The sequence below is a fragment of the Petromyzon marinus genome, chromosome 76 (assembly GCF_048934315.1).
Source record: "Petromyzon marinus isolate PM22_M1 ecotype Great Lakes invasive population chromosome 76, UKy_Petmar_22M1.pri1.0, whole genome shotgun sequence".
NCBI classification, from domain to species: domain Eukaryota; kingdom Metazoa; phylum Chordata; class Hyperoartia; order Petromyzontiformes; family Petromyzontidae; genus Petromyzon; species Petromyzon marinus.
In genome coordinates, this window is record NC_133742.1 from 2,726,858 (window position 1) to 2,749,508 (window position 22,651).

General features: G+C 50.5%; 2 protein-coding genes across 2 annotated transcripts in view; both read right to left on the reverse strand.

Annotated features, from left to right (window-relative positions):
- The window catches only part of LOC116957550 (uncharacterized), a 453,026-nt gene that overhangs the window by 392,676 nt on the left and 37,699 nt on the right, over positions 1-22,651 (reverse strand). The window lies entirely within an intron of this gene.
- Positions 1-22,651, reverse strand: part of LOC116957528 (glycine receptor subunit alphaZ1-like) — a 50,448-nt gene that overhangs the window by 6,854 nt on the left and 20,943 nt on the right. Inside the window, exons 2-6 of the mRNA XM_076056575.1 lie at positions 19,352-19,419; positions 16,709-16,929; positions 12,699-12,781; positions 2,036-2,173; positions 822-1,036 (exon numbers count right to left, since the gene is read on the reverse strand). Coding sequence (XP_075912690.1) covers positions 822-1,036; positions 2,036-2,173; positions 12,699-12,781; positions 16,709-16,929; positions 19,352-19,419 — 725 coding nt within the window. The remainder of the gene's footprint in view (positions 1-821; positions 1,037-2,035; positions 2,174-12,698; positions 12,782-16,708; positions 16,930-19,351; positions 19,420-22,651) is intronic.

The following is a 22,651-nucleotide window of genomic DNA, read 5'->3' on the forward strand; positions in this document are numbered from 1 at the left end:
GCCCAGCAGCGTCCTTCACGAGCCTCCTCCACAGAGGCCGATCTTGACACCGCTGGTACCAGTCATCGACAAGTCCACTCAGCTCCACGTCCTCCTGTACCGCATCAGCTCCATCCGTTCTTTAGCCCGTGCCGCTCACCCGCTCACTCACCTACTCACTCACCCATCAGCTCCCCTTTTCTTTAGCCAATGCTTCTCACCCGCTCGGTCGCTCACCGACTCACCCACCCACTCACCCACCCACTCATCCACCCACCCATCCACCCACCCATCCACTCACCCACCCATCCACCCACCCATCCACTCACCCACCCATCCACCCACCCATCCATCCATCCACCCACCCACCCATCCACCCACTCACCCACCCATCCACCCACTCATCCACCCACCCACCCATCCACCCACCCACCCATCCACCCACCCACCCATCCACCCACCCATCCACCCATCCACCCACCCATCCACCCACCCATCCACCCACCCATCCACCCACCCACCCATCCACCCATCCACCCACTCATCCACCCACCCATCCATCCACCCACTCACCCACCCACTCACCCACCCATCCACCCACCCACCCACCCATCCACCCATCCACCCACCCACTCACCCATCCACCCATCCACCCACCCACTCACCCACCCACTCACCCACCCACCCACTCACCCACCCACTCACCCACCCATCCACCCACCCATCCACCCCAGCCCGTTCTACTCACCCATTTACCCCACCTCCCCGCCCAAACCCAGCATCTCTATCCCAAAGCCACACCGAAGCTGGCTGTGGTTGCATCTCAATGCCCCATCAATCACCTTGGGCATGGAAGAGCGTGACCCCGTGCTCTGCGTGGTCATGGTGAGCACCGTGGTGATGCCCAGACCCACGCGCGCCTGGGCCACGTTCATGTTGATCCAGAAGGAGACCCAGGAGATGATGACGATGAGCACGCTGGGGATGTAGAGCTGGATGAGGTAGAATCCCATCTCCCGGCGCAACATAAACTTGGCGTCTATGCAGGTAAAGCTACCTGGAAGAGAGACGTTGAGGCAGAGAGAGAGAGAGGAGACAGAGAGACAGAGAGAGAAAGAGGCATCCAGACGCAGGGGTTAATGTGTCCGTCCGTCCGTCACCTTTCAATACTTTAACGAAGTGAAATCTCGTGCTGTTGTGGTGTAAAATCAGCAATAGACAGCGCAGAGACTTGATGTGTCTCATTGCACGCAACATTTGCAAGTATAACAACGTCATCAAATTGCGCAAAAATTCCAATGTCCCTACCAGCCCACCCTGCAGGGACCTGTTTGCATCGCCTCGGTGGGGAAATCAAGAAATCAAGAGAGCGAGACGAGAGTCCCCGTGCCTGCGTGTGACCCAGGGGGGACACGACAGGAAACGAAGGGGGCAATGTTTGACGCGCAGTGCCAATCGGGGCGTAAGGCAGTCCTCAGTCGTCGGGAGACAAAGGCGGCCGCGCGTGGTGCTGGCCACCCACCCCCTCGTGTACCGTTCCGGCCTTCATAGGTGCTCGCTAACAGCACTTGCCCCTACAGTCTGTTACAGGCGATACGGGGGGGGGGGGGGGTGGGATCTCTGTCTAATTTTCGCTCTGAATTCCAGCCATCCACCCAACCACCCACCCACCCAGCCACCCACCCAGCCAGCCACCCAACCAGCCACCCACCCAGCCACCCACCCAGCCACCCACCCAACCACCCACCCAGCCAGCCATCCACCTAGCCAGCCATCCACCCAGCCACCCACCCACCCAGCCACCCACCCAGCCAGCCAGCCACCCAGCCACCCACCCACCCAGCCACCCACCCACTCACCCAACCACCCACCCACCCAGCCAGCCATCCACCCAGCCAGCCATCCACCCAGCCACCCACCCAGCCACCCACCCACCCAGCCACCCAGCCACCCAACCACCCACCCACCCAGCTACCCACCCAGCCACCCACCCAGCCACCCACCCACCCAGCCACCCACCCACCCAGCCACCCACCCACACCCCCCACCACCTTACCCGTGACGTAGGTCTTAGTGCAGTCGCCCAACTCGGCAGTCCTCGGCAGCTGGAACTGGGGCAGGCTGAGCCCGTCGGCGAACGTCACAGCGTTCACGGGCAGCCACTGGAACAGCAGGTCCTGGAGTGTGTAGCCGTCTAGACCATCGGCGGAGATGGTGGGGGGGACAGGGGGAGAAAGGGGGGGGGGGCAGGGGGAGAAAGGGGGGGCAGGGGGGGTCACAGGGCTGGCAGATCGCCGCTCGTCAAAATCGCCTTCCGCTCGGCGGTTTGGCGTTCAACAAAAATAAAAAAAGTTAATTCTGGATTTGAGTCTTTGGTGGCTGCAATGATTTGCGCTCTTTGGTATTCATTCGGTAAAAGTCACGTAAAAAAAACTAATGAAAAATTAAAACAATTAAGAAAATTAAAATAAAATAAACAATTTAAACACGACGTAGGTAAAAAAAACATGAAAAAATTAAAAAATTAAAATAAAATAAACAATTTAAACACGACGTTTCGGAGGCAGCGACACAAGAAGGACGCTTGTGTTGCGCCCGAAACGTCGTGATTTAATTTCGTCTTAATTTATTTATTTTTTTACCTACGTGACTTTACCGGAAAAAAAATACCCCAAAGAGTTTGTGGATCCTTGCAGTCACGAAAGCTTCAAATCTAGAAGGGATTCAAGTTCTTGTTAGGTCCTCTGCATTGCAGTTTCGTAGGCACTTTGAGTGATAACTCTCTACAGATGCTGCTACTGCTGTCCCATGTCACGTAGGCACTTTGAGTGATAACTCTCTACAGATGCTGCTACTGCTGTCCCATGTCACGTAGGCACTTTGAGTGATAACTCTCTACAGATGCTGCTGCTACTGCTGTCCCATGTCACGTAGGCACTTTGAGTGATAACTCTCTACAGATGCTGCTGCTACTGCTGTCCCATGTCACGTAGGCACTTTGAGTGATAACTCTCTACAGATGATGCTGCTGATGCTACCCCATGCCACGTAGGCACTTTGAGTGATAACTCTCTACAGATGCTGCTGCTGTCCCATGTCACGTAGGCACTTTGAGTGATAACTCTCTACAGATGATGCTACTGCTGTCCCATGTCACGTAGGCACTTTGAGTGATAACTCTCTACAGATGCTGCTACTGCTGTCCCATGTCACGTAGGCACTTTGAGTGATAACTCTCTACAGATGCTGCTGCTGCTGCTGTCCCATGTCACGTAGGCACTTTGAGTGATAACTCTCTACAGATGCTGCTGCTACTGCTGCCCAAATCACGTAGGCACTTTGAGTGATAACTCTCTACAGATGATGCTGCTGCTGCTACTGCTGTCCCATGTCACGTAGGCACTTTGAGTGATAACTCTCTACAGATGCTGCTACTGCTGTTCCATGTCACGTAGGCACTTTGAGTGATAACTCTCTACAGATCATGCTGCTGATGCTGTCCCATGTCACGTAGGCACTTTGAGTGATAACTCTCTACAGATCCTGCTGATGCTGCTGCTACCCATGTCACGTAGGCACTTTGAGTGATAACTCTCTACAGATGCTGCTGCTGTCCCATGTCACGTAGGCACTTTGAGTGATAACTCTCTACAGATGCTGCTACTGCTGTCCCATGTCACGTAGGCACTTTGAGTGATAACTCTCTACAGATCATGCTGTTACCCCATGTCACGTAGGCACTTTGAGTGATAACTCTCTACAGATCATGCTACTGCTGTCCCATGTCACGTAGGCACTTTGAGTGATAACTCTCTACAGATGCTGCTGCTACTGCTGTCCCATGTCACGTAGGCACTTTGAGTGATAACTCTCTACAGATGCTGCTGCTGTCCCATGTCACGTAGGCACTTTGAGTGATAACTCTCTACAGATGCTCCTGCTGATGCTGCTGCTGTCCCATGTCACGTAGGCACTTTGAGTGATAACTCTCTACAGATGCCGCTGCTACTGCTGTCCCATGTCACGTAGGCACTTTGAGTGATAACTCTCTACAGATGCTGCTGCTGTTCCATGTCACGTAGGCACTTTGAGTGATAACTCTCTACAGATGCCGCTGCTACTGCTGTCCCATGTCACGTAGGCACTTTGAGTGATAACTCTCTACAGATGCTGCTGCTGCTACCCATGTCACGTAGGCACTTTGAGTGATAACTCTCTACAGATGCTGCTGCTACTGCTGTCCCATATCACGTAGGCACTTTGAGTGATAACTCTCTACAGATGCTGCTGCTGCTGTCCCATGTCACGTAGGCACTTTGAGTGATAACTCTCTACAGATGCTGCTGCTGTCCCATATCACGTAGGCACTTTGAGTGATAACTCTCTACAGATGCTACTGCTGTCCCATGTCACGTAGGCACTTTGAGTGATGACTCTCTACAGATGCTACTGCTGTCCCATGTCACGTAGGCACTTTGAGTGATGACTCTCTACAGATGCTGCTGCTACTGCTGTCCCATGTCACGTAGGCACTTTGAGTGATAACTCTCTACAGATGCTGCTGCTGTCCCATGTCACGTAGGCACTTTGAGTGATAACTCTCTACAGATGCTGCTACTGCTACCCCATGTCACGTAGGCACTTTGAGTGATAACTCTCTACAGATGCTGCTACTGCTGTCCCATGTCACGTAGGCACTTTGAGTGATAACTCTCTACAGATGCTGCTACTGCTGTCCCATGTCACGTAGGCACTTTGAGTGATAACTCTCTACAGATGCTGCTACTGCTGTCCCATGTCACGTAGGCACTTTGAGTGATAACTCTCTACAGATGATGTTGCTGACCCATGTCACGTAGGCACTTTGAGTGATAACTCTCTACAGATGCTGCTGCTGTTCCATGTCACGTAGGCACTTTGAGTGATAACTCTCTACAGATCATGCTACTGCTGTCCCATGTCACGTAGGCACTTTGAGTGATAACTCTCTACAGATGCTGCTACTGCTGTCCCATGTCACGTAGGCACTTTGAGTGATAACTCTCTACAGATGATGCTGATGCTGTCCCATGTCACGTAGGAACTTTGAGTGATAACTCTCTACAGATGCTGCTGCTACTGCAGTCCCATGTCACGTAGGCACTTTGAGTGATAACTCTCTACAGATGCTGCTGCTGCTCCAGGTCACGTAGGCACTTTGAGTGATAACTCTCTACAGATGCTGCTGCTACTGCTGTCCCATGTCACGTAGGCACTTTGAGTGATAACTCTCTACAGATGATGCTGCTGCTGTCCCATGTCACGTAGGCACTTTGAGTGATAACTCTCTACAGATGCTGCTGCTACTGCTGTCCCATGTCACGTAGGCACTTTGAGTGATAACTCTCTACAGATGCTGCTGCTGATGCTGTCCCATGTCACGTAGGCACTTTGAGTGATAACTCTCTACAGATGCTGCTGCTACTGCTGTCCCATGTCACGTAGGCACTTTGAGTGATAACTCTCTACAGATGCTGCTGCTGTCCCTTGTCACGTAGGAACTTTGAGTGATAACTCTCTACAGATGCTGCTGCTGTCCCATGTCACGTAGGCACTTTGAGTGATAACTCTCTACAGATGCTGCTGCTGCTGCTACTGCTGTCCCATGTCACGTAGGCACTTTGAGTGATAACTCTCTACAGATGCTGCTGCTGTCCCATGTCACGTAGGCACTTTGAGTGATAACTCTCTACAGATCATGCTGCTACTGCTGTCCCATGTCACGTAGGCACTTTGAGTGATAACTCTCTACAGATGCTACTGCTGTCCCATGTCACGTAGGCACTTTGAGTGATAACTCTCTACAGATGCTGCTGATGCTACCCCATGTCACGTAGACACTTAGAGTGATAACTCTCTACAGATGCTGCTGTTACCCCATGTCACGTAGGCACTTTGAGTGATAACTCTCTACAGATGCTGCTGCTGCTGCTACTGCTGTCCCATGTCACGTAGGCACTTTGAGTGATAACTCTCTACAGATACTGCTGCTGTCCCATATCACGTAGGCACTTTGAGTGATAACTCTCTACAGATACTGCTGCTGTCCCATATCACGTAGGCACTTTGAGTGATAGCTCTCTACAGATGCTGCTGCTGATGCTGTCCCATGTCACGAAGGCACTTTGAGTGATAACTCTCTACAGATGCTGCTACTGCTGTCCCATGTCCCGTAGGCACTTTGAGTGATAACTCTCTACAGATGCTGCTGTCCCATGTCACGTAGGCACTTTGAGTGATAACTCTCTACAGATGCTGCTGCTGATGCTGTCCCATGTCACGTAGGCACTTTGAGTGATAACTCTCTACAGATGCTGCTACTGCTGTCCCATGTCACGTAGGCACTTTGAGTGATGACTCTCTACAGATCATGCTGCTGCTGTCCCATGTCACGTAGGCACTTTGAGTGATAACTCTCTACAGATGCTACTGCTGTTCCATGTCACGTAGGCACTTTGAGTGATAACTCTCTACAGATGCTGCTACTGCTGTCCCATGTCACGTAGGCACTTTGAGTGATAACTCTCTACAGATGCTGCTACTGCTGTCCCATGTCACGTAGGCACTTTGAGTGATAACTCTCTACAGATGATGCTGCTGCTGTCCCATGTCACGTAGGAACTTTGAGTGATAACTCTCTACAGATGCTGCTGCTGTCCCATGTCACGTAGGAACTTTGAGTGATAACTCTCTACAGATGCTGCTGCTACTGCTGTTCCATATCACGTAGGCACTTTGAGTGATAACTCTCTACAGATGCTGCTACTGCTGTCCCATGTCACGTAGGCACTTTGAGTGATAACTCTCTACAGATGATGTTGCTGACCCATGTCACGTAGGCACTTTGAGTGATAACTCTCTACAGATGCTGCTGCTGTTCCATGTCACGTAGGCACTTTGAGTGATAACTCTCTACAGATCATGCTACTGCTGTCCCATGTCACGTAGGCACTTTGAGTGATAACTCTCTACAGATGCTGCTACTGCTGTCCCATGTCACGTAGGCACTTTGAGTGATAACTCTCTACAGATGCTGCTGCTGCTCCAGGTCACGTAGGCACTTTGAGTGATAACTCTCTACAGATGCTGCTGCTACTGCTGTCCCATGTCACGTAGGCACTTTGAGTGATAACTCTCTACAGATGATGCTGCTGCTGTCCCATGTCACGTAGGCACTTTGAGTGATAACTCTCTACAGATGCTGCTGCTACTGCTGTCCCATGTCACGTAGGCACTTTGAGTGATAACTCTCTACAGATGCTGCTGCTGCTACTGCTGTCCCATGTCACGTAGGCACTTTGAGTGATAACTCTCTACAGATGCTGCTGCTGTCCCATGTCACGTAGGCACTTTGAGTGATAACTCTCTACAGATGCTGCTACTGCTGTCCCATGTCACGTAGGCACTTTGAGTGATAACTCTCTACAGATGCTGCTGCTGCTGCTACTGCTGTCCCATGTCACGTAGGCACTTTGAGTGATAACTCTCTACAGATGCTGCTGCTGTCCCATGTCACGTAGGCACTTTGAGTGATAACTCTCTACAGATCATGCTGCTACTGCTGTCCCATGTCACGTAGGCACTTTGAGTGATAACTCTCTACAGATCATGCTGCTGCTGTCCCATGTCACGTAGGCACTTTGAGTGATAACTCTCTACAGATGCTGCTGCTGTCCCATGTCACGTAGGAACTTTGAGTGATAACTCTCTACAGATGCTACTGCTGTCCCATGTCACGTAGGCACTTTGAGTGATAACTCTCTACAGATGCTGCTGCTACTGCTGTCCCATGTCACGTAGGCACTTTGAGTGATAACTCTCTACAGATGCTGCTGATGCTACCCCATGTCACGTAGGCACTTTGAGTGATAACTCTCTACAGATGCTGCTGTTACCCCATGTCACGTAGGCACTTTGAGTGATAACTCTCTACAGATGCTGCTGCTGCTACTGCTGTCCCATGTCATGTAGGCACTTTGAGTGATAACTCTCTACAGATACTGCTGCTGTCCCATATCACGTAGGCACTTTGAGTGATAACTCTCTACAGATGCTGCTGCTGCTGCTGCTGTCCCATGTCACGTAGGCACTTTGAGTGATAACTCTCTACAGATGCTGCTGTCCCATGTCACGTAGGCACTTTGAGTGATAACTCTCTACAGATGCTGCTGCTGATGCTGTCCCATGTCACGTAGGCACTTTGAGTGATAACTCTCTACAGATGCAGCTACTGCTGTTCCATGTCACGTAGGCACTTTGAGTGATAACTCTCTACAGATGCTGCTGCTGATGCTGTCCCATGTCACCTAGGCACTTTGAGTGATAACTCTCTACAGATGATGCTGCTACTGCTGTCCCATGTCACGTAGGCACTTTGAGTGATAACTCTCTACAGATCATGCTGCTGCTGTCCCATGTCACGTAGGAACTTTGAGTGATAACTCTCTACAGATGCTGCTACTGTTGCTGACCCATGTCACGTAGGCACTTTGAGTGATAACTCTCTACAGATGCTGCTGTCCCATGTCACGTAGGCACTTTGAGTGATAACTCTCTACAGATGCTGCTACTGCTGTCCCATGTCACGTAGGCACTTTGAGTGATAACTCTCTACAGATGCTGCTACTGTCCCATGTCACGTAAGCACTTTGAGTGATAACTCTCTACAGATGCTGCTGCTACTGCTGTCCCATGTCACGTAGGCACTTTGAGTGATAACTCTCTACAGGTGCTGCTGCTGTCCCATGTCACGTAGGCACTTTGAGTGATAACTCTCTACAGATGCTGCTACTGCTACCCCATGTCACGTAGGCACTTTGAGTGATAACTCTCTACAGATGCTGCTGCTACTGCTGTCCCATGTCACGTAGGCACTTTGAGTGATAACTCTCTACAGATGCTGCTGCTGCTGTCCCATGTCACGTAGGCACTTTGAGTGATAACTCTCTACAGATGCTGCTGCTACTGCTACCCCATATCACGTAGGCACTTTGAGTGATAACTCTCTACAGATGCTGCTGCTGCTGTCCCATGTCACGTAGGCACTTTGAGTGATAACTCTCTACAGATGCTGCTGCTACTGTCCCATGTCACGTAGGCACTTTGAGTGATAACTCTCTACAGATGCTGCTGATGCTACCCCATGTCACGTAGGCACTTTGAGTGATAACTCTCTACAGATGCTGCTGTCCCATGTCACGTAGGCACTTTGAGTGGTAACTCTCTACAGATGCTGCTGCTACTGCTGTCCCATGTCACGTAGGCACTTTGAGTGATAACTCTCTACAGATGCTGCTGCTGTCCCATGTCACGTAGGCACTTTGAGTGATAACTCTCTACAGATGCTGCTGTCCCATGTCACGTAGGCATTTTGAGTGGTAACTCTCTACAGATGCTGCTGCTACTGCTGTCCCATGTCACGTAGGCACTTTGAGTGATAACTCTCTACAGATGCTGCTGCTGTCCCATGTCACGTAGGCACTTTGAGTGATGACTCTCTACAGATGCTGCTGATGCTGTCCCATGTCACGTAGGCACTTTGAGTGATAACTCTCTACAGATGCTGCTGCTGTTCCATGTCACGTAGGCACTTTGAGTGATAACTCTCTACAGATGCTGCTGCTGCTACTGCTGTCCCATGTAACGTAGGCACTTTGAGTGATAACTCTCTACAGATGCTGATGCTGTCCCATGTCACGTAGGCACTTTGAGTGATAACTCTCTACAGATGATGCTGCTGCTGTCCCATGTCACGTAGGCACTTTGAGTGATAACTCTCTACAGATGATGCTGCTACTGCTGTCCCATGTCACGTAGGCACTTTGAGTGATAACTCTCTACAGATGCTGCTGCTGTTCCATGTCACGTAGGCACTTTGAGTGATAACTCTCTACAGATGATGCTGCTACCCCATGTCACGTAGGCACTTTGAGTGATAACTCTCTACAGATGCTGCTGCTACTGCTGTCCCATATCACGTAGGCACTTTGAGTGATAACTCTCTACAGATGCTGCTGCTGCTGTCCCATATCACGTAGGCACTTTGAGTGATAACTCTCTACAGATGCTGCTGCTACTGCTGTCCCATGTCACGTAGGCACTTTGAGTGATAACTCTCTACAGATGCTACTGCTGTCCCATGTCACGTAGGCACTTTGAGTGATAACTCTCTACAGATGATGCTGCTGTCCCATGTCACGTAGGCACTTTGAGTGATAACTCTCTACAGATGCTGCTGCTGTCCCATATCACGTAGGCACTTTGAGTGATAACTCTCTACAGATGCTGCTACTGCTGTCCCATGTCACGTAGGCACTTTGAGTGATAACTCTCTACAGATGCTGCTGCTGTTCCATGTCACGTAGGCACTTTGAGTGGTAACTCTCTACAGATGCTGCTGCTGTTGCTGTCCCATGTCACGTAGGCACTTTGAGTGATAACTCTCTACAGATGCTGCTGCTGTCCCATGTCACGTAGGCACTTTGAGTGATAACTCTCTACAGATGCTGATGCTGTCCCATGTCACGTAGGCACTTTGAGTGATAACTCTTTACAGATGCTGCTGTTACTGCTACCCCATGTCACGTAGGCACTTTGAGTGATAACTCTCTACAGATGCTACTGCTGTCCCATGTCACGTAGGCACTTTGAGTGATAACTCTCTACAGATGCTGCTGCTACTGCTGTCCCATGTCACGTAGGCACTTTGAGTGATAACTCTCTACAGATGCTGCTGCTGTCCCATGTCACGTAGGCACTTTGAGTGATAACTCTCCACAGATGCTCCTGCTGATGCTGCTGCTGTCCCATGTCACGTAGGCACTTTGAGTGATAACTCTCTACAGATGCCGCTGCTACTGCTGTCCCATGTCACGTAGGCACTTTGAGTGATAACTCTCTACAGATGCTGCTGCTGTTCCATGTCACGTAGGCACTTTGAGTGATAACTCTCTACAGATGCCGCTGCTACTGCTGTCCCATGTCACGTAGGCACTTTGAGTGATAACTCTCTACAGATGATGCTGCTACCCCATGTCACGTAGGCACTTTGAGTGATAACTCTCTACAGATGCTGCTACTGCTGTCCCATGTCACGTAGGCACTTTGAGTGATAACTCTCTACAGATGATGCTGCTGTCCCATGTCACGTAGGCACTTTGAGTGATAACTCTCTACAGATGCTACTGCTGTCCCATGTCACGTAGGCACTTTGAGTGATGACTCTCTACAGATGCTGCTGCTACTGCTGTTCCATGTCACGTAGGCACTTTGAGTGATAACTCTCTACAGATGCTGCTGCTGCTGTCCCATGTCACGTAGGCACTTTGAGTGATAACTCTCTACAGATGCTGCTGTTGTCCCATGTCACGTAGGCACTTTGAGTGATAACTCTCTACAGATGATGCTGCTGCTGTCCCATGTCACGACCACCGCTGTCACTCCACTCGCTTCACGCGTCGCTACTTCATCCAGCCGCTGGACAGATGTCCTTACTGCTGACAGGTTCTCACGATTTAGCCTGCGCCCCCAATCCGATGGGAGCGTGCGTCTGCGTGCCGCAGATAAGCGGCATTTAATTTGGAGTCATTGAAAGGGGAAAAAATGTAAAACCCCAATAAAAATGTTACGATCGAAAAAGTCTTCAACTATTAGTTTGCTTACCGTGATCATCTCAAGGGATGCCTTTCATTTCCATCTATAGCAAATTCAATGTCGCGACGAGACGTTGAATTTCACTTTCGTTTAAACTCAGAGATGCTTTCGAATTCTTATTTTAGGCCGTAACACGCCTCGCTTACAATGAGCCAACGACGTTCCCACCACTGCAGAGACATTGCAACGAGCAAGCCATCTTAGTGTATTGATTCAAGAATATATCTTGGCCACAGGTGTTTTGTGGGCCCTTGAATTTTCGTAGGCTCTAGGCACAGTGCTTACTGTGGCCGATTTGATATCACGGCCCTGGTGGGTGGGTGGGTGAGTGGGTGAATTAGTGAGTGGGTGGGTGGCTGGGAGAGTGGGTGAATGAGTGAGTGGGTGAATGAGTGAGTGGGTGAATGAGTGAGTGGGTGAATGAGTGAGTGGGTGGGTGGCTGGGAGAGTGAGTGAATGAGTGAGAGGGTGAATGAGTGAGTGGGTGGGAGAGTGGGTGGGTGGGTGGCTGGGTGAGTGGGTGGGTGGGTGGGTGAGTGGGTGAATGAGTGAGTGAGTGGGAGAGTGGGTGGGTGGGTGGCTGGGAGAGTGAGTGGGTGGGTGGCTGGGAGAGTGGGTGGGTGAATGAGTGAGTGGGTGAATGAGTGAGTGGGTGGGTGGCTGGGAGAGTGGGTGGGTGGGTGGGTGAGTGGGTGAATGAGTGAGTGGGTGGGAGAGTGGGTGGGTGGGTGGCTGGGAGAGTGAGTGGGTGGGTGGCTGGGAGAGTGGGTGGGTGGGTGAATGAGTGAGTGAGTGAATGAGTGAGTGGGTGGGTGGCTGGGAGAGTGGGTGGGTGAATGAGAGAGTGGGTGGGTGGCTGGGAGAGTGGGTGGGTGGGTGAGTGGGTGAGTGGGTGAATGAGTGAGTGGGTGGTTGTCTGGGAGAGTGGGTGGGTGAGTAGGCCCTAGGCATAGTGCCTACTACTGTGGCCTTCTTGACAACACGTTCCTGTGCACTCACATCGATGGCCCCATCGCGGCATCACTCACAGCTTTCCAGGTAGATGCGGCAGATCTGGCTGTCCATGGGGAAGTTGTGGAGGTCCATGGGGCAGGAGAGAGTCAGGGACAGCCTGCAGCAGCAGCAGCAGCAGCATCACGAGCAGCAGCACACGTGGGTCAGAGGACAGCCGACAATAACAGAGATAACATTGCACCAAATTCAACTTGCGACAAAGCTGCCCCACGCTGCCACAGCGTTCCCCAACCGGAGCTGCGGTGGCCAAGAGGCGGGGGAAGAGGCCGAGGCAGCCACCCCAACTCAGTAGGGGGCACAGCAGGTGGTGGTGCATCGGCCACTCATCTCGGTCAGTCGACCCGTGGCACCTGCTGGGTCTGCCCCGTGACCTCCTGCCGGCGGGCGTTCGACACTTCACGTGATGGCCTCAAGCCGAGACCCCGGCTTCCCTTGCCCTTCACCACATCTATCGCCTCTTGTTACTCTCTTGTCGCAACAGCTCTCTCTCTCTTCTTCTATGGTTCTTTCGGTAAAGTCACGTAGAATGAGAATAAAATAATAAATTGATAAAATAAAATAACAATAATATTCTCACTAGAGAATATTATTGTGTATTCTCTAGTGAGAATATTAGTGAGAATATTATTGTGTATATTATTGTGTTATTGTGTTATTTTATCAATTTATTATTTTATTCTCATGAATAAAATAATAAATAATAGAATAATAATACATAATAGAATAAAATAATACAATAAAATAACACAATAATATTCTCTAGTGAGAATATTATTGTGTTATTTTATTTTATTATCTCTAGTGAGAATATTATTGCGTTATTTTATTTTATCAATTTATTATTGTATTCTCATTCTACGTGGTGGTGACTTTACCGAAAGAACCAAAGAAGATGAATCCTTGCAGTCACGAAAGCTTTAAATCGAAATTTAGCTCTCTCTCTCTCTCTTTCTCTCTCTCGCTGCGTCCTTCCTGTTGCAGCAGTTTCTCCTGCTGGATTATTTTCTTTTCCGCCTGAGGACGACCGCTTGTGTTGCGATCGAAACGTCGTGATGCGTTATTTTTTTTGTTTTATTACCGAGAGGACCAAAGTGTGTACGGGGGATTTTTGTCCTCTCTGCGTGTGCGTGGGTGCCACGTGTGAGCGTAGTGGTTAGCGCTACGCTGCTTCTCGATTTGAAGTTTTCGATCCATCACACTCTTTGGTTCTATTCGGTGAAGTCGCGTAGGTAAAAAAAATAAAAAAAATAAAGCAACAAAAATCACGACGTTTCGGGCCACAACGCGAGCGGCCTTCGTCAGGCGAAGGGACCGCGCTGTCACGAGATCAGCCCTACGAATACGCGAGTTCAATTCTCGCTCACGGCCACCACCAACACCGATTTAGGCGATTATCCGAACTGGTACTGGGCCTCCCCGAGGTCGACTGAGCCTCCAATGAGTAGCTGGCGCAGCTGTGTAGCGTTGTAGTGAACATCGCCCATTGGGAAGCCGAAGGCGGCCGGGCGTGGTGCTGGGCACCCACCCCCTCTGTGTGTGCCACGGTGCCGGTAGCCTTCATAGACGCTGCTGCTGCTAACAGCACTTGCCCCTACAGCCTGCTAGAGGCTACACGGGGGACCTTTGTCTGTGTCTACCTTCATAGACGCTGCTGCTGCTACTCCCTACTAGCAGCACTTGCCCCTACAGCCTGTCAGAGGCTACACGGGGGACCTTTGTCTGTGTCTACCTTCATAGACGCTGCTGCTGCTACTCGCTACTAACAGCACTTGCCCCTACAGCCTGTCAGAGGCTACACGGGGGACCTTTGTCTGTGTCTACCTTCATAGACGCTACTGCTGCTGCTGCTAACAGCACTTGCCCCTACAACCTGCTAGAGGCTACACGGGGGACCTTTGTCTGTGTCTACCTTCATAGACGCTGCTGCTGCTACTCCCTACTAGCAGCACTTGCCCCTAGAGCCTGTCAGAGGCTACACGGGGGACCTTTGTCTGTGTCTACCTTCATAGACGCTGCTGCTGCTACTCGCTACTAACAGCACTTGCCCCTACAGCCTGTCAGAGGCTACACGGGGGACCTTTGTCTGTGTCTACCTTCATAGACGCTACTGCTGCTGCTAACAGCACTTGCCCCTACAACCTGCTAGAGGCTACACGGGGGACCTTTGTCTGTGTCTACCTTCATAGACGCTGCTGCTGCTACTCCCTACTAGCAGCACTTGCCCCTACAGCCTGTCAGAGGCTACACGGGGGACCTTTGTCTGTGTCTACCTTCATAGACGCTGCTGCTGCTACTCGCTACTAACAGCACTTGCCCCTACAGCCTGTCAGAGGCTACACGGGGGACCTTTGTCTGTGTCTACCTTCATAGACGCTACTGCTGCTGCTGCTAACAGCACTTGCCCCTACAACCTGCTAGAGGCTACACGGGGGACCTTTGTCTGTGTCTACCTTCATAGACGCTGCTGCTGCTACTCCCTACTAGCAGCACTTGCCCCTAGAGCCTGTCAGAGGCTACACGGGGGACCTTTGTCTGTGTCTACCTTCATAGACGCTGCTGCTGCTACTCGCTACTAACAGCACTTGCCCCTACAGCCTGTCAGAGGCTACACGGGGGACCTTTGTCTGTGTCTATCTTCATAGACGTTGCTGCTGCTACTCGCTACTAGCAGCACTTGCCCCTACAGCCTGCTAGAGGCTACCCGGGGGACCTTTCTCTGTGTCTACCTTCATAGGTGCTGCTGCTACTCGCTACTAGCAGCACTTGCCCCTACAGCTTGTCAGAGGCTACACGGGGGACCTTTGTGTCTACCTTCATAGACGCTGCTGCTGCTACTCGCTACTAGCAGCACTTGCCCCTACAGCCTGCTAGAGGCTACACGGGGGACCTTTGTCTGTGTCTACCTTCATAGACGCTGCTGCTGCTACTCGCGACTAACAGCACTTGCCCCTACAGCCTGCTAGAGGCTACACGGGGGACCTTTGTGTCTACCTTCATAGACGCTACTGCTACTCGCTACTAGCAGCACTTGCCCCTACAGCTTGTCAGAGGCTACACGGGGGACCTTTGTCTGTGTCTACCTTCATAGACGCTGCTGCTGCTACTCGCTACTAACAGCACTTGCCCCTACAGCCTGCTAAAGGCTACACGGGGGATCTTCGTCTGTACTCTTTATTTTTTTTTCGGTAAAGTCACGTATGTGAAATAAAGAAATGAAAACAACTCAATTAAATCACGACGTTTCGGAGGTTAACACAAGCTTGCTGTGACTGTTTCCACCTGAAGACGGAAGCTTGTGTTGCCTCCGAAGCGTCGTGATTTAATTTAGTTGTTTTCATTCATTTCATTTTACCTACGTGACTTTACCGAAAAAAAAACAAAGCGTATGAATCCTTGCAGTCACGAAAGCTTCACATCTAGAATCTTCGTCTGTCTACCTTCATAGACGCTGCTGCTACTCACGACACTTGCCCCCGACAGTTTGTTAACAGGTTACATGGAGGACCTGTATCTTTGTCTCCTTCATAGGCGCTGCTGCTGCTGCTCGCTACTACGAACAGCACTTGCCCCCAACAGTCTATTGAGAGGCTACATGGAGGACCTGCTGCTCGCTACTACGAACAGCACTTGCCCCCGACAGTCTATTGAGAGGCTACATGGAGGACCTGCTGCTCGCTACTACGAACAGCACTTGCCCCCGACAGTCTATTGAGAGGCTACATGGAGGACCTGCTGCTCGCTACTACGAACAGCACTTGCCCCCGACAGTCTATTGAGAGGCTACATGGAGGACCTGCTGCTCGCTACTACGAACAGCACTTGCCCCCGACAGTCTATTGAGAGGCTACATGGAGGACCTGCTGCTCGCTACTACGAACAGCACTTGCCCCCGACAGTCTATTGAGAGGCTACATGGAGGACCTGCTGCTCGCTACTACGAACAGCACTTGCCCCCGACAGTCTATTGAGAGGCCACATGGGGAGTGGAGGGGGATCGTCGTGGCCGTCTCGCGTGGGCCACCACCGGAGCGAGTAGACGATATCCCCGTTGCCGTAGACGGTGATGCGACGGTTGTCCGTGGTGATGGAGTGGAAGCTGCCGCTCATCTCGTTGGAGAAGAAGAGGTCGGGCTTCCAGATGGAGCCGATGACTGAGCTGTCGAGCGCAAGGCTCTGCCTGGAGCCCGCGTAGCTCAGCCGAGGGTCGTTCCACATCTGCCGCATGAAGATGGACACTTTGTAGTCCTGGCGGGGGGAGGGGAGAGGAGAGGAGAGGGTGGTAGGTTCCAGAGGTCTATACTCTTTGGTTTCATTCGGTAAAGTCACGTAGATGCAGAGGCGTTAACTACGTGCTGTTGGGTAACCTGCATTGCCACCAGGGCAGTGCAGCGTTACCTCTGGGTACACAACGGTCGGGGTCAGACGAGGTGAAGTGGATCGTGGCCACGGGTCGGTAGGAACCAATCAGACTGTTCCACGTGGGAATGTGTGATTGGTTCTGCCTGGCCACGAACGATTATAAGACGGGTGACCCAACAGAGCTAGGGGGAGTTCTCTCCCTACACGAATGATGGAAGACTGGGCTGGAGCTTAGCTAGGACCCTGGACCCGGCCTTCCAGCCCTTCTGAGGGCTAAGGCTCGGCATACCCAGTGGTCAGGACCCACCGGGCCAGCGGTGGGTCAGACAGCCTCCCCTAGGTCCTAGCCGGAGGACTAGGATAGCGGTAGACGTGTGAGTCCCGCCAAGTCCGGAGGCTGTACCTCCTTAGGTATTAAGGAGGTTAGCGGTAGACGTGCAAGTCCCGCCAAGCTAGGAGGTTAGCAAGCTAGGAGGCTGTACCTCCCTCGGGTATCGGGTGAGAGGACCGTATACCCCTCTGTGTGTGTTATGGACTGTATAAGGAAATAAGTACAATAAACAGAGTGTGCCTCCTAAGAAGTTTACTAGTCTTTACAACACTACATGGGTAAAAAATATCTAATAAAATGAAGATGGAAACAACTGAATTACGTTGTTTTCATTTTTCAACTTAATTGAGTTGTTTAAATTTGTATGTTTTACCTACGTGACTTTACCGAATAAAACCAAAGAGTATGGATTCCTGCAGTCACGAAAACTTCAAATCAAGAATTCCAGAGGTCTGTTCGTAAGTCAATTTTTTCTTGTCGATTCCAAACGTGTTGTATGGCATGTACATTATTCATATACATTATACACTACTATGCTGCATTATATACGACTACACAACATTATATACTACACTGCTATATACTACTACACTACATTATATACTCCACTACAATATACAACTACACTACATTATATACTACACTATTATATACTACTACACTACATCATATACTGCTACACTACAATACAGGGACTCCTCTACTTATAAATGAGTTAGGTTCCAGAGGTCTGTTCGTAGGTCGATGTGTTCGTAAGTCCAACTTTACTCCTGTCGATTCCAAACGTGTTGTACGGCGTGTACATTAAACACGGGGGATGGCTTTACAAGTTGAAGAATTTCATGCAGATGTAGATGCCACTGGTTCTTAATGTTCTGTAGATGTAGATGCCACTGCTCCTTCATGTTCTGTAGATGTAGATGCCACTGGTTATTCATGTTCTGTAGATGTAGATGCCACTGATTCTTCACGTTCTGCAGATGTAGATGCCACTGGTTATTCATGTTCTGTAGATGTAGATGCCACTGGTTCTTCATGTTCTGTAGATGTAGATGCCACTGGTTCTTAATGTTCCGTAGATGTAGATGCCGCTGGTTCTTCATGTTCTGTAGATGTAGATGCCACTGGTTCTTCATGTAGATGCCACTGTTTCTTAATGTTCCGTAGATGTAGATGCCACTGGTTCTTCATGTTCTGTAGATGTAGATGCCACTGGTTCTTCACGTTCTGCAGATGTAGATGCCGCTGGTTCTTCATGTTCTGTAGATGTAGATGCCACTGATTCTTCACGTTCTGCAGATGTAGATGCCACTGGTTATTCATGTTCTGTGGATGTAGATGCCACTGGTTCTTCATGTTCTGTAGATGTAGATGCCACTGGTTCTTAATGTTCCGTAGATGTAGATGCCGCTGGTTCTTCATGTTCTGTAGATGTAGATGCCACTGGTTCTTCACGTTCTGTAGATGTAGATGCCACTGGTTCTTAATGTTCCGTAGATGTAGATGCCACTGGTTCTTCATGTTTTGTAGATGTAGATGCCACTGATTCTTCACGTTCTGCAGATGTAGATGCCACTGGTTCTTCATGTTCTGCAGATGTAGATGCTGCTGGTTCTTCATGTTCTGCAGATGTAGATGCCACTGGTTCTTAATGTTCCGTAGATGTAGATGCTGCTGGTTCTTCATGTTCTGTAGATGTAGATGCCACTGGTTCTTAATGTTCCATAGATGTAGATGCCGCTGGTTCTTCATGTTCTGTAGATGTAGATGCCACTGATTCTTCACGTTCTGCAGATGTAGATGCCACTGGTTATTCATGTTCTGTAGACGTAGATGCCACTGGTTCTTCACGTTCTGTAGATGTAGAAGCCACTCAACCCGCACCACTCACCCTCACCGTTCAACCTTCACCGCTTACCCTCACCACTCACCCTCACCACTCACCCTCATCACTCACCCTCACCGCCCAACCCTCACCATGGTTGTTTCTGATATGGATCCGAAGTTTTCGATGAAGATGCTGCAGTTAATCACTGTCGGAGCCCCTGTATGCAGACACAGCACGGCACGCATTGTTACTACAACCACAACTACTACAACCACAACTACAATCACTACTACAACAACGACTACCAAAACTACAACCACTACTACAACCACAACTAGCACTACTACAACCACTACTACCACAACTATGACTACTATAACCACTTCTACTACAACCACAACTACCACTTCTACAACCACTACTACTATAACCACAACTATAACGACGAGATCAGCTCACTAACAACGGTAGGAGGCTGCTAGACTTTTGTGCAGCCCATGGGCTTGTAATTACCAACACGCTGTTCCAGCATCAGTGCATCCACAAAACATCATGGATGCGTGCCGGGTCCAAGCAATAACATCTGCTGGACTATATAGTGACGAAACACCAGATGTGGGCCCATGTCTTTAACAGCAGGACCTACCTTGGGGCTGATCTGCCCACTGACTATTGACTCGTCTTCTGTAAGATGCATCTGCCATTCTTCCACTCCGGTGGTGGGTGTACATCTAGGACCCCATTTAAACCCACAGTGGCCTGGTGTCAGCTAGCTGATGAAAGTTGCAAGCGAGAATTACATCATCGCTTGCAGCTGGGGTTAGCATCGTCCCCTACTCCTCTGATGCCGAGGGGAAATGGGCGAGGTTTAGGACTGTGGCTCATGCAGCTTCAATGGCTGCTTTGGGTACACGGTCCAGACCTCCCCAGAGACCCTGGCTGACAGAGGAGGTGTTCAGGATGGTTGAGAAAAAGCGACAGGCCCACTGTCATCGGCTACAGAATCCCACGTCAGAGAATGAGGAGGCTTACCGCAGCCTTCGCTCGGAGGTTCGGAGAGCCGTGAGGCGCTGCAAGGATGGGTGGTGGTCGCGAGTTGCTGAGGAGATGGAGTTTGCCTCAGTAGCCCGCGATCACAAATCACTCTTTAACTCCATCAAAAAAGTAACTTGTAGTGCCACACCTATCACCATCAAGGTCCCATCGGTGAGCTCCTCCGGCGGGCAAGGCTGCGTTGGCTGGGTCATGTAGCCCGCATGCCCAGCCACCATATGCCGAAACAGCTTTTGTTCGGCTGGATATTGAAGATATGGAGTTATGTGGTACAAGAGGATCTGGAGGGCAGAGGAGCGACGCTCATAACAATGAGCGGAGCGCCGGGCAACTAAAACACAGCAAGTTGGCACAGTAGGGGGTACAGTTGGTTCATCGACCACTCAGTCGACCCATGGCAGCTGGGTCTGTCCCGTAACCTCCTGCCTTCACGTGGCCTCAACGTGCACGTAGCCTGGCCGTTTTGACGTCACCGTGATCGTTTCGATGGTGATGTTTGAAGTGATAACGGTGATGGTGGTGGTTGATGTGGTGGTGGTGGTTGATGTGGTGGTGGTGATAGTGGTGGTTGAGATGGTGATGACAGTGGTGGTGGTTGTGGTGACAGCGGCGATGGTGGCGATTGAGGCGGTGGTGAGGGTGTTTAGTGGTGATGTTGGTGATAGCGGTGATGATGCGAGCGGTGATTGTGACGATGGAGATTCCGAACGGACTCACCGCCGAAGTTGGGCCGTACTCGGTAGTCATATCGAGACGTCGTGCCGATCAGACTCTCCAATAGCTCCGCTGGCGACAGGCTGCTGCTGTTGTTGCTGCTGCTGCTGGAATTGTTGACTTCAATAGCCACCGAGCTGCGATCCATGAATGAAAGAGGAACACGAACCAGTGGAGTGTGTGAGCGCACCTCTGCTTCATATATTAATATGGTTATAGAGGCGCTGCCATTATCTCAGCAGCGAAGGCGTCTGCTGGGTGTCGCCAATCCAGTTGATCACTCACTCACCAACTCAGCTGATCACTCACTCACCAACCAGCTGATCACTCACTCACCAACCAGCTGATCACTCACTCACCAACCCAGCTGATCACTCACTCACCAAACCAGCTGATCAATCACCAACTCAGCTGATCACTCACTCACCAAACCAGCTGATCACTCACTCACCAACTCAGCTGATCACTCACTCACCAAACCAGCTGATCACTCACTCACTGACTCACCAACTCAGCTGATCACTCACTCACCAACTCAGCTGATCACTCACTCACCAACCCAGCTGATCACTCACTCACCAACTCAGCTGATCACTCACTCACCAAACCAGCGGATCACTCACTCAATCACCAACCCAGCTGATCACTCACTCACCAACTTAGCTGATCACTCACTCACTGACTCACCAACCCAGCTGATCACTCACTCACCAACTCAGCTGATCACTCACTCACTGACTCACCAACCCAGCTGATCACTCACTCACCAACTCAGCTGATCACTCACTCACTGACTTACCAACTCAGCTGATCACTCACTCACTGACTTACCAACTCAGCTGATCACTCACTCACTCACTGACTCACCAACTCAGCTGATCACTCACTCACCAAAACAGCTGATCACTCACTCACTGACTCACCAAACCAGCTGATCACTCACTCACCAACCCAGATGATCACTCACTCACCAACTCAGCTGATCACTCACTCACTGACTCACCAACTCAGCAGATCACTCACTCACCAAAACAGCTGATCACTCACTCACTCACTGACTCACCAACTCAGCTGATCACTCACTCACCAAAACAGCTGATCACTCACTCACTGACTCACCAAACCAGCTGATCACTCACTCACCAACCCAGATGATCACTCACTCACCAACTCAGCTGATCACTCACTCACTGACTCACCAACCCAGCTGATCACTCACTCACCAACTCAGCTGATCACTCACTCACTGACTCACCAACTCAGCTGATCACTCACTCACCAAAACAGCTGATCACTCACTCACTCACTGACTCACCAACTCAGCTGATCACTCACTCACCAAAACAGCTGATCACTCATTCACTGACTCACCAAACCAGCTGATCACTCACTCACCAACCCAGATGATCACTCACTCAACAACTCAGCTGATCACTCACTCACTGACTCACCAACCCAGCTGATCACTCACTCACCAACCCAGCTGATCACTCACTCGTCAACCCAGCTGATCACTCACTCACCAACTCAGCTGATCACTCACCAAACCAGCTGATCACTCAATCACCAACCCAGCTGATCACTCACTCACCAACCAGCTGATCACTCACTCACCAACCAGCTGATCACTCACTCACAAGCCAGCTGATCACTCACTCACCAAGCCAGCTGATCAATCACTC